The sequence below is a fragment of the Megalobrama amblycephala genome, linkage group LG3, assembly GCF_018812025.1.
Source record: "Megalobrama amblycephala isolate DHTTF-2021 linkage group LG3, ASM1881202v1, whole genome shotgun sequence".
NCBI classification, from domain to species: Eukaryota; Metazoa; Chordata; class Actinopteri; order Cypriniformes; family Xenocyprididae; genus Megalobrama; species Megalobrama amblycephala.
The window spans coordinates 34701808-34719052 of NC_063046.1; the positions used below are offsets into that span (position 1 = coordinate 34701808).

The 17245-nt window shown below is 38.0% G+C and overlaps 1 protein-coding gene across 5 annotated transcripts in view; it reads right to left on the reverse strand.

Moving 5' to 3' along the window:
* Nucleotides 1–12864: 12864 nt before the first annotated feature.
* Nucleotides 12865–17245, reverse strand: part of stim2b (stromal interaction molecule 2b) — a 53737-nt gene continuing 49356 nt past the window's right edge. For all 5 annotated transcript variants that reach the window (XM_048185250.1, XM_048185249.1, XM_048185252.1 and 2 more), the window contains 5 exons: nt 16407–16568; nt 15854–15954; nt 15511–15749; nt 14064–14244; nt 12865–13475 (listed from right to left, as the gene is read on the reverse strand). In XM_048185250.1, the coding sequence (XP_048041207.1) occupies nt 12947–13475; nt 14064–14244; nt 15511–15749; nt 15854–15954; nt 16407–16568 (1212 nt within the window). In that variant the 3' untranslated portion in view covers nt 12865–12946. The remainder of the gene's footprint in view (nt 13476–14063; nt 14245–15510; nt 15750–15853; nt 15955–16406; nt 16569–17245) is intronic.

A 17245-nucleotide genomic window follows, 5' to 3' on the forward strand; every position in this document is an offset into this window, starting at 1 on the left:
ATAAATCGTTTCTTTATACATCTCTTTATAAATCTCTCCAACAGTGTGTAAGCTTTAGCCACGGAGTGCCATCAAACTCATTCAGAATCAAATGTAAACATCCAAATAAATACCATACTTACGCGATTAGACATGCTGCATGACGAACACTTTGTAAAGATCCATTTTGAGGGTGATATTAGCTGTGTGAACTTTGTTTATGCTGTTTAAGGCAGTCGCGAGCTCGGGGGGTGGGGAACACGAGAATTTTAAGGGGCAGCAGCCTGAATCGGCGCATATTTAATGATGCCCCGAATCGAACTGGAGATCTATCCGGATCATTGAATCAATTGCTGACTCAAGAACAGCAGCAATGGACTGGTTAAATTCACAAATGTTCAGTGCAATTTCGGTGCAATTTGCAATTTTACACGATCATCGCGTAAACGATTGGCCCTCTGGCTTGTCAATTACTGCCATGACATTCCTTGTGAGAGACGTGCGCGCTCCAGTAACTTTCCACACTCCAAAGGCGCTGCATGCAATGTTTTTGTCAGGAGTAACAACTGCAGATTATGAGTTACCTGCGGTGAGTCCGACATAATGAATCCACTAACACGACACAGCAAACTGCTGTGGTAAACAAACACTCGTGTTCCAATACTCGTGCACGAGTTTTGGGAGGCGTTCCCTCGAAATGAGCTGTGAAGGAGGGGGGTTGTTCTTACGCATGCACTCATTTCAAAAACTCACTAACAGTTTTTGTTTTATCAGTCGTCGAAAACATCCTCTGTAGCACCTTTAATAATGAGTAACTTCCATTTTAAAAGCAATATTGTGCTCTGGGAACAGCCAAATTCTGTGGTACAGTACATCTTCATTTAGATAGAAAATGTGCGTGTCCAGACAGTGTTTCCCCCCTCAGAGACCTGAGCTGCATTAGCTGTGATTTCTCTCCAACGGCGAGAATATGAGCCACTATGACACTTGAAAACTACAGCCCTCATCTTTCAGCGGTCCTCTCCACTCACCCAGAAGAAGCGTCAAAAGATGTGGGTGAAAATCTGCTGTCGGCAAACCACTTATTAGATTTCGCAGACATGAAACCATTCAGGAGCTAGTCACCATGACTCTGTCTCTGTGATCTAGCACACCCATGTCCAAAGATGACTAACTCCCTACTATATAGTATGTGAAAAGCTGTACATCAAATAAATAGTATGCCCAAATACACACCAAGCAAAAAAAAAAAAAAAAAACAGGATGACCTACTACTTCCACAGAGAATGAAGTAGGCATCTGATGGACACTTTACAATGAGGCCACAGGAGAGAAGTTGTCATATTTGTAAATGTCAAGAAACAGTTATGCGGCTGACGTCGTAAGTCAAAAAAATATTGCCAACATGATGGATGTATGTTTGGATTATATTCATACTACACAGATGCATACTACAAAATGCACTTTATGAATTGTCAAGAATCAAATTTTTTATAAAACGCAGTACTGACAGTTCGCAATTTACTTCGGTCATTGCAGGTGTGCACAGCTACATTGATGATGATGTTCTCCTGATGATTTCAAATGCAATATGTATTTCCCTTTTGAAGCATAGACAAAAAACAATAAAAATGTAAGATTGTTCATTTTAGATTTTGTATTGTTATGTGAGATAGCACTCAGGGTCATTGTGATTACAGACGCGGTGGTGAAACAACATATGCTGACACGCGTACACACAGGAGACGTGTTAAACCTGTGAGCTTGGGAGTGGTACTGGGAGCTTTTACTATTCCTTCAATGGTACATGACTGCCATCTAGTGCAACATCTGTTTTGCTGTGAAAGGGATCATTAAAAGAGACTGCAGGTTTTCTGTGTGTGTGTGTGTGTGTGTGTGTGTGTGTGTGTGTGTGTGTGTGTGTGTGTGTGTGTGTGTGTGTGTGTGTGTGTGTGTGTGTGTGTGTGTGTGTGTGTAAGAAAGAGAGTGCCACTGAATGTATTTGAGCAAGAACAAGAAAGAGAAAGACAGTATGTTGGTGAAACATATGAGAGTGAGCGAGGTTGAGTTGTTTTAACATTTCTCCTTCTTGCCCGCTCACACTCTCTCTCTCCTTCCCTCTCTCTCTCCCTCTCTCTCTCTCTGAGCAGCACATTCATCATAAGAATCTTCTCGGCATATCTCTGTGTGGAATTGATGAACCATCAACACAATTCTCCTCACTTTCTCTTTATATTGATAAAGCAATCATGCATGTTTCTCCTCCAGTCACCAGTGCCCACTTACAAGATAAATGGGGTGTCACACAAACACATTTTTGCTTTTTCTATTGCTCTAATGTATACTTCAACCTCCCTAAGAGACAGAGACTGAGGAAAAAGAGGACAAAAATAGTATTCTCCACAATTCTTCTGTCTTAAAAGATGTCACTATTCTCCAGAAATGTGGATGTCTAAGGGTGCTGCAGAAATAAATCCTAAGTTACCCCTGGGAAATAAGTTAGCATTTTTGAACTTCTGGCCCATCATCCTAAAGTCAATTGGTTTTTAGAATATGTTTAAATCGCTAAAATTAGTTCAATGGTTAAGACAAGCTCAAAGATATTTTCATGTTTTATTCTACAACATAAAATAAATCAGTAATGCCCCACTCTTGATTCTTTCATTTACATGCCTTGAAAAAGGAAGTTGCTAACAAATGGCTAAATGAGACTATAGGCCATGCAACGTCAACTGGCGGCCCGCGGGCCAAATCCGGCCCGCCAGAGATTTCCATCCGGCCCCCAGAATAATACTGAATTCAGGAATAGCCTTGTAAGAGGAAAAAAGTTTAGGGCTGGTCCGAATACCATTTTTTGAGCTTCGAAGCTTCGGTAGTAATGAACATCGACTCTTCGGAGAGAGGGGCTGAACATATTTTTCTCTCTAATAAAGGCAGGAATCTGTGTCTGTATGTCCGTTTGCATTTTTATTATTTCGAGAACCGTTCATCCAATCGACTTCACAAGGCAGTGCAGTGTCGCATTTGGTGCAATATAGATGGACACGCGAGACATTCAGAATTAATAAACTTTTAGTAAACTACAGTCAGAACAGCGCGAGCGAGAAGCGGCGCACCTCACGCGGGCAGGGCTTATGCTCCGAGAACGGACACTGCACTAGTGATATAAAACGCACACACACAGGTCTGTTAAATTAAGCAATACTTTTAAGGTAGTCTAATATTTTTCTGACTAACAAATTGGCACAGTAAGGGTAGATTTAAATAAAGAAAAACGAAATTTAAATAAAGAAAAAACGAAATTTATATAAACAAAAACAAAATTTAAATAAAGAAAAAACGAAATTTAAATAAAGAAAAATGAAATTTAAATAAAGAAAAACGAAATTAAGTTAAATTAAAAACGAGATTAATTTAGATTGATAATAACGGGTAAAAATGCTAATACATTTTGTTTCTATTATTGTATTTTCCACAGTGTCAAAGCAACAAAACACAAGCTCAGACATGCACTTCGGTCCATACAAACTCCGCTGTTCTGAACACTCCCGTTGCTGGAACACGCGTCGGTTCTATTTCTAGCATGCACGCGTTTTCCGCGTGGCTCGAGCGCGCCTGAGACGCGTGTCTCAGTGTGCAAACTCCAACCTGTTAAATATGGGAGCCGAAATAAAAACGGACACGCCACGCAGCTGAGACGCTCACGCAGCCAGTGTGTCGCCGGCCTTATTCAAGGGGGAATGAGAATCGTTTCGCGGGGGATCCCAGGTGTGCAAAAAATAAAAATAAAAAAATATTCGAATGTCAAATTTTCAAATCGAATACCAACCCACCGAACGAATATTTGAATATTCGGGTCCGTTCCATATTTGTTTATTTTTAAATCTAACGAAAAAAAAAAACCCTTCTGAAAAGTAGCTTGTGCCATAGCCTGCCTTCAGTAAAGAATGACGATAAACGCGTTCTCTCATTGAACATCTTTTATTGTTTCACGTGCTCATTTTTTCACAAATGTCAAAATTTTCCTTGCCTGGGATTAGCGCACAATTGCGTGACAGTGATGGACAGCTTGACAGCCTCACAAATATGAAGCCTAAAATATCGCTATCGCCCCCTGGTGGCTTGCTGCAGTACAGGTAATATGTAAAAGATAAAATAAATTTGGAATTAGAATTAGTATATCAAATAATAACATATTAGGATACAATTCGAATTTTATTTTATATTACGAGTATCTGGCCCTTACAGTGTCTGCAGAGAAAAATTCTGGCCCTTGGACAAATATAGTTGATGACCCTTGCTATAGGCTCTCAGGGACGTTAAAGGTCCCGTTCTTCGTGATCCCATGTTTCAAACTTTAGTTAGTGTGTAATGTTGTTGTTAGAGTATAAATAAAATCTGTAAAATTTTAAAGTTCAATGCCAAGCGAGATATTTTATTTAACAGAAGTCGCCTACATCGAACGGCCAGTTTGGACTACATCCCTCTACTTCCTTCTTTAATGACGTCACTAAAACAGTTTTTTGACTAACCTCCGCCCACAGGAATACACAAAAAATGGGGCGTGGTCTTGTTGCACTCCCACGGAGAAGAGCAAGAGTTGCGTTTGTAGAGTGTGTTTGTCGGCATGTCGTCGAAACGCTGTTATTTTCATCCCGCAGTCCAGTCACCTTTGTTAGTCTTCCCAGGGACGCTGTACTTAGAGATCAATGGTTACAATTTATGTTTAACTCGGTTCCCGAAAATTATAATCCACATGTAAAACTATGTTTACAATAACACTGAGCGCATGCATCTCCACGTTATGGTGGAGCAAGGTGCGCTAAGCTGCTGTCGAATCACAAAACAGGAACCACTGGCACAATCAGAACTCGTTACGTATTTCTGAAGGAGGGACTTCATAGAACAAGGAAGTCATCAGCCCGTTTTTATGACAGTGGAAACAGCGGTATACAGATAAGTAAATTATGTGAAAAATACTGTGTTTTTTTACACGCGAAAACACATGTTGTATTGCACACTATAAACACAATCAAAGCTTCAAAAAAAACACGAAAAACGGGACCTTTAAAGGATTAGTTCACTTCTGAATGAAAATTTCCTGATAATTTACTCACCCATATGTCATTCAAGATGTTCATGTCTTTCTTTCTTCAGTCGAAAAGAAATTAAGGTTTTTGAGGAAAGTATTCCAGGATTCTTCTCCATATAGTGGACTTCAGTGGCATTCACTGGGTGGAAGGTCCAAATTGCAGTTTAAATGCAGCTTCAAACGGCTCTACGCGATCCCAGACAAAGAATAAGGGTCTTATCTAGATATATACTTTATAACCACAAATGCTCATCTTAGCTCTGCGATCCGCACACATGATGTAATCACATTACAAAGTTCATGTGTGACACAAGCAGAAGTACCGATCCAGTGTCTACAAAGCGAACGTGCAAAGATTAAACCAAACACCCTTTACAAAAAAAAAAAAAAAAAAAAAAAAAAAAAAAGGTAAAACAATGATATCGGATTATTTTGAAGTTGGAGAAGAAAATAAGATTACATTTCTGCCCTACCACAGTACTTCCACCTATGTCACGCGTGACCTTTCAACGTAATGCGTGGCACATCACAGAGCAGTGCAAGACAAGCATTTTTGGTTAAAAAGTACATAAATCGTGTAGATCGTGCAGAGCCATTTGAAGCTGCACTGAAACTGCAGTTTGGACCTTCCACCCAGTGAACCCCACTGAAGTCCACTATATGGAGAAGAATCTTGGAATGTTTTCCTCAAAAACCTTAATTTCTTTTCGACTGAAGAAAGAAAGACATGAACATTTTGGATGACATGGGGGTGAGTAAATTATCAGGAAATTTTCATTCAGAAGTGATCTAATCCTTTAAATGTCATATTTTATAGACTCGTGTTTATACACAATCTTCTTATCACAATCTTGCAAACCAATATAACTCAAAAAGTTGTCAGAAGCTTAGTTAGATCTTAGTGACAATCTAGTTGATACACTGATTTTCACATATCTAAAACAGCTGTACATTGGAAATGCAGCACAAATAAATTATACTATGAATAAAATAAAATAAAATACTTGAAAGAGGTAATATTCTCGAAATAAAATTACAGAGAGCTAGATTCAAATCCCAGATGATTACTGTTCAGTTCCAATCAATTCAAGTGTGGGGCACATTTGATTGTCTTTATTTTATGATTTTACTCACTTGATTAATTTGACCTGTACTTTTTTTTAATATAATTTCTAACCCCAAGTGTTTGGCTTCCAGCAGATTAGGAGATTTGTAAGTAGTCTAATAACAGTGGAAGTGGTGATGGCTGCCAGTTTCAGGGAGGGAAATATAGCCTAGCATAGAATGCTTGTAAATAATAGCCTGGTGGTATGACAAAAATCTTAAGGGCTGTACTTCCAGTAAAACTGTTATGAATGTGTGATAAATTAAGTTAAGTGTGTGCCTGACTGCTAGGGCTGAGAACAACCTTGCTCTACAGAGCAGTGAAATTCTCTCATTACCCATTTGAGAAACCACAGGGTGATGCTAACTTCCGAGTTGGCCTATAATATATGTCATCACTGCAGCTATGGCCAGTCCTGGAAAAAAAGATACCTGCAGAACTAACACATACCTTGTTATTTCATGACTTTTGTGATGCTTCACCAGACGACTTGCTCTTAATGGTTTTCCTTGTGGAACTCGACGGATTTTCAGAATTCAGACTCTCAACTTCAGAATCAGTCTCTAGTAGTCATCCGTGTTTGATGAGAAACGCTTGCTGTGGCCGGAGCTTACTAGCTCGACGTTACAGAAATAGAAACCAAGCGACTGACAAAACGCTTGTTACTCGCCGCGGCCGCTTAGGACAGAAACTTTGATCATAGAAGAGATACATTTTATCGTTTGTTGCGTCTACTTAGGCTACGAAGTTATGTTTTCAGCTTCAGCGTGGAATGAGAGAGCGCCAAGTGGAGACGTTCTGGGGTGAGTTTCCCGAAAGCATCGTTGGTGAACCATGGTCGCAAGTCCCATTGAACTCTGTTGGTAACGACGGAACTTGCGACCATAGTTCGCTTTGGGAAACGCACCCCTGATTGGTTGTCCTTTTGAGATCGATTGCGATGCTCGCGCCATTGTATCACGCCTGGTTGGGACAGCGTAGAGCAGTGGTTCCCAAACTGGGGTACGTGACGTGACAAAAGGGGGTATGCGAACAAAATGTTGAGTATTAAAATCGAGCATGTATTTCTAACTGCCAAAATGTCGTAAATCTAGTACATTTAATCAGATTACCTCATCATTTGCAGTCAAAAATAACTGTATCCACACAAGCAGAATGGCATGCATATGATAGAGTGCGTAGACTGCACGCTGCCTTAAATCGCGCTAAATTACTGTCGTTCTCGACAATGCACCTTTGTAAAAGTGGGGAATTTAGCACTTACTCGCATGAAGAACAAATACAGACACCGATTATGGATTAATTTCGATTTAAGACTCAAACTTTCTCCGATACAAAAACATACCTTGTGTGAGTTCTTGTATAACGAGCAAGAATGCAATTGTTCCCAAATATCCACATGACTGCAAACGTGACATTATTATACAACAGGTCAAAAAATAAAACGTACATTTTAAACAGTAGCTACTGTCATATTTACTCTATTTTGCAATGAAATAATAGTTCTAACGAAAACCACAGCAGAACTACAACACACGTCTGTTTCGCGAACAATTCTGCGGCTTTGAACGAATCGTGAGTCAACGATTCAATGATTCATTCACAGCCACTTGCTTCGTTACTGAATGAATGACTCGATGACTCACTCATAGAAACAGTGACTTGCTGCCACCTGGCTACTGGCGGTTTTAGTTTAATATTTAAAAGTTTTACTTAATTTTACCAATTGCATATTTCTCTATTGAACTTTTTTTTTTTAATTTAAAACATTATAAAAAAAATAAAGTTATTCATAAAGGTAAAAAAAAAAAATGCACTGGAAAATGTAGGGGGCAAATTTTGTCCCTTAATGGTAAAGGTGTGACTGCAGTCGAAGTGGAAGAGAGGGGGTACGCAGAAGGATGGTAATCCCTTCAGGTACTCCAAACTAAAAAGTTTGGGAACCACTGGCGTAGAGTTTGGTCTAGCACAGGGATGGGCAACTCCGGTCCTGGAGGGCCAGTGTCCTGCAGAGTTTATCTCCATCCCTGATAAAAATTCACTTGCCTATAGCTTTCTACTAATCCTGAAGACCTTGATTAGCTGGTTCAGGTGTGTTTGATTAGGGTTGGAGCTAAACTCTGCTGGGCAGTGGCCCTCCAGGACTGAAGTTGCCCATCCCTGGTCTAGCAGCTGAAATCGGCTGTGCCAGAGTAATGCATACCTAATAATTCACAGACAGTTAAGTGATTGCACAAATGAGACTTTTGCCTCATTTTTTTTATTAATTTGTTCTACTGTATACAAATATTCACACAAAAAAAACAGCTCAGCTCAATCATCTCAACATTCATGTGTCCACGTCAGTCACTGTATAAATATATATACACACAAACACACGTGTATATGCATTTTTCCTTCATCTATGTATCAGCGTATACAATGCTGAGTGAGTGAGTTCTGAGACAAACAAATTTAGGCACCACTGTCACGCTGTCCTCTCTGGCACTGGACAAAGGTCTTGCAATTCCAAAAAAAAAAAAAAATGTTTTTTTGCCAAAACATAATCAGTTTAGTGCCCCATTGTGGATGATTTGTATGAGTGGAGAGAGGTATAATGATCACAGTGATGGTAACACCCTTGAAACAGGGCACTCAGTCCAAGAGAGAGGGATTTTGGGTCAAAATTTGCATATCTTACATACATTTCTCCTCAGAAAAAAAATATCTTTCCTCAGCTACCCAAAAGAAATCAAATTTCTACAATTTAATAACTTCTAATAAACATATTTATAACATTTCAGAGAATAAATGTTGTAAGAGGCGTCAAATTCATCAATTTGCTGCTTTTTAACGCACCTTTACAAATATTCTCCTTAATCTAACTAACATAACTTACTCTTATGCCGCCAAAAGCGACTCTTTCCTGGTAAGGAAAGCAATAGTGCAACAACCTTTAGCAGGATAATTCAGTAGCGCTTTCCACACAGCAGTTAGTCAAGACGCCTTATAAACGCCACACCTGAAACTGTCTTCAAAACACTTCTAAAGGTCAGCTGTGAATTTAATACAGCTATGAATATGCTGGCATCAATCTTGTATTGTAAAATGGTGTTTTAAATCAAAACAGAAGAGTGTAAGGATAATTCAAATATAGTGCTCAAGTATTTAGCAAGTATTTAGAACGAAAAGTAATTTGTATTCATTTACTGAACTATTAAATTGTGTTTATTATTTCACTATGTAGGCAGTCTGACATGATGCTTTATGTTAAGTGTTACCTTTTTTTTCTTCTTCTTTAAAAAAATATATCAAGTACAGGAGCTCTGTGGCAGTAAACAGAAGTGACAAAGCTGAAAGCCCACATTTCACCCTGGGCCCTTGAGATGAGGGGAAATGATTTTTGATTATTTGCACACTATAGGGAAAACTTAACCCTACCAATGAACTAAATATTACAAACTTCGCTTGTGATGATGTCAAAGGCAGAGATATCTCAAACAACAACCAGCTGCCGATTAAAATCTTGTGACTTTAAATGTCATAGTTTAGCAAGAAAGAAATAGTTCAACCAAAAGTGAAAATTCAGTCATTGTTTACTAATCCTTAGTTCGTTCCAAACCTGAATGCTAATAATTTTTCGGTATATCACCAAATTTGGATTTTTTTTAACGAATCGTTACATAGGTCTTGTCATGCAACTACAGTTCATGGTGATCATGGGTTGTTAAAGGGTTAGTTCACCCAAAAATGAAATTTCTGTCATTAAGTTCTCACCCTTATGTCGCTCTAAACCTGTAAGACCGTTCATCTTCAGAACACAAATTAAGATATTTTTGATAAAATCCGAGAGGTATCTGAACCACACATAGGCAGCGAAGTCATTGCACCTTTCAAGGTGCAGAAAGGTAGTAAAGACATAGTTAAAATAGTCCACATGACTACAGTGGTTCAACTTTAATGTTATGAACGACAAGAATACTTTTTGTGCACAAAAACAAAACAAAAATAACAACTTTATTCACCAATTTATTCTCTTCCCTGTCAGTCTCCAATGCTGTTGACGTAGTAAAGAACAATGCAGCGCTTCCTTGTTTACATCCGAACACCAGCTCAGTATTGGCCAATGCTGTACAAATGAGCAGCACGACTCAAAAATGAGTAGGCGTTCTTATGTAGAACACTGAAGCTCTGCACTGCGTTTACTACATCAACAGCATAGGAAACTGACAGGGAAGAGAAGAAATTGTTGAATAAAGTCGTTTCGTTTTTGCGCACAAAATGTATTCTCATCGCTTCATAACATTAGGTTGAACCACTGTAGTCACGTGGACCATTTTAGCGATGTCTTTACTGCTTTTCTGGGATTTGAAAGGTGCAATGACGTTGCTGCTTATGTGTGGTTCAGAAACCACTTGGATTTCATCAAAAAATATCTTAATTTGAGTTCCAAAGATGAACAAAAGTCTTACAGGTTTGGAACGACATGAGGGTGAGTAATTAATGACAGGAATTAAATTTTTGGGTGAACTAACCCTTTAAGCACCAAAAAAAAAAAAAAAAAAAAACTAGAGGACTATAAAGGTTGTCCATACGGCTTGTGCTGTATCTTCTAAAGCCACATGATAGGTTTGTGTGAAAAACAGCTTGAAATTTAAAGGTGCCCAAGAACGTTCTTTCACAAGATGTAATATAAGTCTAAGGTGTCCCCTGAATGTGTCTGTGAAGTTTCAGCTCAAAATACCCCATAGTTTTTTTTAAATTCATTTTTTTAACTGCCTATTTTGGGGCATCATTAACAATGCACTGATTTACACTCGGCGCCGCCCCCTTAAATCGCGTGCTCCCTGCCACACCAGCTGTCGACTATATTACAGCGCATTTACAAAGTTCACACAGCTAATATAACCCTCAAATGGATCTTTACAAGATGTTCGTCATGCATGCTGCATGCATGCTTCGAATTATGTGAGTAAAGTAAGTTATTTATTTGGATGTTAAAGTTTTATTCTGAGTGAATTTGAGGCTGTCCTCCGTGGCTAACGGCTATTGCTACACTGTTGGAGAGATTTATAAAGAATGAAGTTGTGTTTATGCATTATACAGACTGCAAGTGTTTAAAAAATGAAAATAGCGACGGCTCTTGTCTCCGTGAATTCAGTGAGAAACGATCGTAACTTTAACCTCATTTAACTGTACATTAGCAACATGCTAACGAAACTTTTAGAAAGACAATTTACAAATATCAGTAAAAAATATCATGCTATCATGGATTATGTCAGTTATTATTGCTCCATCTGCCATTTTTCGCTGTTGTTCTTGCTTACCTAGTCTGATGATTCGGCTGTGTGCAGCTCCAGACATTAACTGGCTGCCCTTGTCTAATGCCTTTTATAATGTTGGGAACATCATGGGCTGGCATTATGCAAATATTGGGGGCGTACACCCCGACTGTTACGTAACAGTCGGTGTTATGTTGAGATTCGCCTGTTCTTCGGAGGTCATTTAAACAAATTAGATTTATATAAGAAGGAGGAAACAATGGGGTTTGAGACTCACTGCATGTCTTTTCCATGTACTGAACTCTTGTTATTTAACTATGCCAAGGTAAATTCAATTTTTGAATCAAGGGCACCTTTAAGTTATTTTTCACTCATTATCTGCACTTCAAACCAAGCTATGGTTTAGCCCGAGTCCAGATCAGCTGTGTAGTAACCAAACACAGCATGCCATTTTTAATGCCGCACTGAAACAGAAATAGTGACAGATATTTTCTTCCAAATTGTGATGTAGGATCAGAAAGTAACGGATTACCAAAAAAGTAAAATGTAGGGTGCATCAGTTGATGATTGGATTTTGAGATGTAAGCATTGCATTTAAAATCAGATCTGAATGTGAGCTTGTAGTCAATTGCAGAAAAGCAGGTTTTAAGCCAGGGCTGCCCAATCATGTTCCTGGAGATCTACCTACTTGCAGATTTTTCAAATTATAACGCCTTAAATTTTGATTTTGCTGGGGTGAAGTAGAAAAAGGCAGTGAGATGCCACAACAGTCAAAAACATCCATCTGAAGCATTTGTAAATAGGCTAACAGTAAAAAAACAAGAACAAAATACAGATGGACAGAATACTTGGAATATAGCACATGAGTTGTATAAACTGCTTGATTTTGGTGTTTGTTTGTTTTTTGTTTTTTAGTTTACCAACCCTTAGTCACTATGAACCTTGGTTGTATGACAAGAGCTATGTAACGGTTCTTCAAAAATAAATAAATAAATAAATCTTTTGTATCCCACATTAAAAACAAAGCATACAGGTTGGGAAGGGCATGAGGGAAAGTAAATAATGACAGAATTTTCACTTGTGGATCACAATACATTTAAAACAAATTATTCTAGGAACTTCAAAGAGAGAATGTTGGACTGTTTTGGTATACTTCCTGACCCCTTCCTGGTGACATAATTAGGGTGCACTTTATAGGAAACAAAAACCTAACAGAAGACTGTGAAGAGGCCATGTTCTGCAAAATGCTAACATGACATTTTCTGGCCTTCAAAGGCATACGTGTGAGGCTAAAAAAAAAAAAAAAAAAAAAAAAACATCACCATAAAAAGGCTTCCAACCTAGGACTGTACCCAGATGGAGCTACATTCCATTTAATTAAAAAAAAAAAAAAAAAAAAAAAAAAAGGACAAAGAAACTGAAAAATGTTTTGGCTTCTGGTTGACAGCATCACCCTCATTTATTTTGTTTTAAGGCTTCTTTTTCTCTCCATTTCTTCTCTACTGTTCCTCACAGCTTTTTGCTTTTCTTGAACAAGCTCTTGATCTTGGAGCGTTTTTTCTCTCCGTTATCACAAGAGTCCTGGGAGGAGGTGGTTTGGAGTTGCTTGGGCTCCTTGATAGCTTTGCTTTCTATGTCGAGTGAGCTAATCGAGGGGTAATGTCCCTCTGGAGGCGTCCCACCAGCGGGCAGCTGCCCCATGCTGTATGACTTTTCTAGAATGCCATTATAGGCCACAGCTTTGGTTCCAGGGTGAAAGGTTAAACTTTGAGATTCTGGGAGGGCGGAAGGGCGGGTAAGGTCAGGAGAGCCCTTGTGAACTGAGGAGGAGTCAAGAGATGAAGGGGAGGATGTGGAGGGAGGTAAGGTCTCCATGGCTGCAGCCTGGGCCTCTTGAGCCAGGAGAAGAAGTTCCTCACGAGAAATTTTACGTGGTGGGGTATCCGTGCCCGTAACACATGTACTTTGACCGGAGAACTGCTTCCTGCCCAAAGAGGAACTAAGAGAGTCTGAATCTGAGCATGTGTCCTGGGGGTCCCTGTGTAACAGAAACATAAAAAATAACACAAAATTCATCATAATAATCTAAACATTTTGGAATAATTACATTTTTTAAAAATGTTTTTGAAAGAAGCATCTTATGTTTTCCAATGCTCCATTTATTTGATCAGAAATACAGCAAAAACAGTATTATTTGTATAGCAAAAGCTTTTTTCAACATTCGTAACTCATCCAACAACTCAGAATATTAAAATGATTTCTGAAGGATCATGTGACAGAGAAGACTGGAAAAATGGCTGCTGAAAATTCAGCTTTGCATCACAATAAATGACATTATTAAAAATATTCAAATAGAAAACAGTTATTTTACATTAAAATATTATTTCACAATATTACAGATTTACTGTATCTTTGATCAAATAAATGCAGCCTTGATGATCATAAGAGACTTTCAAAAATATTAAAAAATCTTTTTTGACCAGTAGTGTACATTCACAGCCATAAATCACATAAGTTAACAAATTAATGTACAGAATTTTTAAAAAGAAAGTTTTGTATATCAAATAAAATTCTAATGAGATATGAGGAAAAAAGGTTAAAAAAAGAAAAGCTGTAGATGTCATACCCCTTCCTTTCTACAGTGAAGAAGATGTGATCATCATCTCCCTCAGGTCTGTACACCAGGGGGGCTGAGGCCATGGACAACAGGTCAGGGTCAGCAGAGAGGGTCGAAGGCTGAGACAGAAGACTTCTGCGAGAACGACAAACACTGCTGTTGCGGGTCAGAGGAGGACGAATCAAAGGAGCTGTGAGGACAAATATATCATTATGCACTTTCTCATGGTATGCTTATTATAACAAAGAATGTACTTTATGAATAAACAAGAACTGTCCAATGAAAAGTCCAATGCTGAAATAATAAAGGAACATTTCAAACACACTACTGTAGATTCTGACACACTAACACTTACAAAGTGACAAGCAATAAAAACACTCTATGTTAATCCAAGTATCTTTCCCAACCACATGCAAAGAGAGACACTACATTTTGTCAGTCACTTGATTTTATGATATCTTACTGAACCAAAATCCCATTCCTCATCTACATTAAATTTTAAACATGGACTTCACTAAGACATGACAATATGTTTCAAAACATTGTATTAGGGATGCACCAATATTACAATTTGGGCTGATACCTACAGGTTGAAAAGGCCACAAAAACATATTAATCAGCTCAACTGTTTTAAAACATTGATAATGATAAGAAATGTTTCTTGAGCATCAAATCAAAATAACAGAAAGATTGTGTGACACTGAAGACTGGAGTAATGATGCTGAATTCAGCTTTGCCATCACAGGAATAAATTACAGTTAAAATATTTTCAGATAGAAAACTAAAATGAAAATTTTTATTTAATTACTGCATTTTTGATCAAATAAATGCAGCCTTGGTGAGCATAAGAGACTTCTTTAAAAAAAACAAATCATACCAACCCCAAACTTGAATGGTATTGAATAATATTGTATAATCTAGTACTCGTATTAAATGTTATGACAGATAACTGATAAATCGCTGATTTTAAAATACTATAATATTTAATGTCTCAGTAAAATAAAAATAAAAATCAGTTGTTTAAATATTACAAGTCAATTTAGGCATCACATCCTTATGGAAAAAAAAACTGATTTATTAAAGATTTATTAATGTTATTATCTTTATTTAATATAGTATTTAATTGCACAGTATAATTAAGTTTAACCTTAAGTAAGCATTAGATGACTGAAAGGGTTTTCTAAATGTAAAAATAGGGGAAATGCATTCATAATTACATATTCAATATCGGTAGATACTTATAAATTACAAAATCTCTAATATCATGTGTTAACCCATATGATAACCAATATCCTGTGCATCCCTATATTGTATATTTCTTAAATGCATATGAATGAGTTCAGTGTAGACAGAAAATTGCTTGTTTCTGGAATGTTGTGTTGTACCTTAACATATACATTAGTTCAAAAATAAGTGACATTTTCCCACAATCTTGATCTTGAAGAGAAAAACTTACAAGTGAACTGTGGAATGATTGGTGGTGTGTCCTCGTCAAGATCGTCCACCCCGCCAGCGATCGGGTAGGGTGGCACCGACACCCGCGGCATGACCACCCAGCTGTGATCGGCGTACAGTGAGGCGGTGAGGCTGGGCAGCCCAGAGTTATTAACCACTGGAAAGCCACATAATTTCTCAATTTGCTGCCAGCGGTGGAGACGTTCCCGCAAACAAGCTGTAACCTCTGACAGAGATTTTCTAAAAAGAAAAAACACTGATAAGCCTTCATGTAATGTGAGAAACCATTAGCGTTTTGTGTGGGTGGTTGGTAAAGTGACTGCATTTGTATAAAGTGTGCTTACTTAGCCTCAAGTATTTTGTGGTCTACTTCATCCAGTGATGAGCTGTGTGCAACATGAAGGGTACCAAACACAGAGTTCCTCTTCTTCTTTATCTTTTCTGCCTGAAATTCACACAACATGAACATAGAAACACACAAGTGATGAAAATATAAAGATACTTCATGGAAATGCACCAGTCATTTGTTGGTTGTACTGAACTCAAGCTCATCTCTCCTGCTGCAGTGGCTGCTAATTGCTTTAGTTTAACTGCTGATGACTCATTCCAGAAGCAAATAACAAACGGAAAAACAAACCATGTAGTTAAAAGGTAATTTAACCACATCATTAAAAATCTAAATTAAAGAAGTTTCAGCTTCATTTTTGTTAGTCGCTGAGAGAGAAAGATATCTGTTTAGGTAGTTTGAAACTGAAAATTAAACTTCACTTTTAATGTATAATGGTTGATGTACAAAGTACATCTTATATAAACTGAAAGAACTAATAACTGTTTGGTCAGAAACTTTAAAACAACCACTTCCTGTTTTAACACGAAGTGACAACATAAACCGCTCACCTCGTCCTTTGCGACCATGAGCTGCATCTCTGCATTCTGTTTTTTAATGTTGTAGTACTGCACTTCCACCTCATGTGTGAGCTGTAGCCACATCTGCAGGGCTTCAGGCACCGACCAATCTGACTGCATCTCCTTCTCTGCTCTCTTCAGCGCCATTCGCACCTGGAAATACCCAACAAACACAAACACTCAAACATATATTACAAGTGGAACTCGTAATATATCATTTGTAATGTGGAATGACTGAAATACCACTATGCCTCCATCTAGTGGTGTATTTAAAGGTGCCCTAGAATCAAAAATTGAATTTACCTTGGCATAGTTGAATAACAAGAGTTCAGTACATGGAAAAGACATACAATGAGTTTCAAACACCATTGCTTCCTCCTTCGTATGTAAATCTCATTTGTTTAAAAGACCTCCGGAAAACAGGCGAATCTCAACATAACACCGATTGTTATGTAACAATTGGGATCATTAATATGTACACCCCCAAAATTTGCATATGCCAGCCCATGTTCAAGTCATTACACAAGGGCATGACATCTGGATCTGTGCACAGCTGAATCATCAGACTAGGTAAGCAAGCAAGAACAATAGCGAAAAATGGCAGATGGATCGATAATAACTGACATGATCCATGATATCATGATATTTTTAGTGATATTTGTAAATTGTCTTTCTAAATGTTCCGTTAGCATGTTGCTAATGTACTGTTAAATGTGGTTAAAGTTACCATCGTTTCTTACTGTATTCACGGAGACAAGAGAGCCGTCGCTATTTTCATTTTTAAACTCTTGCAGTCTGTATAATGCATAAACACAACTTCATTCTTTATA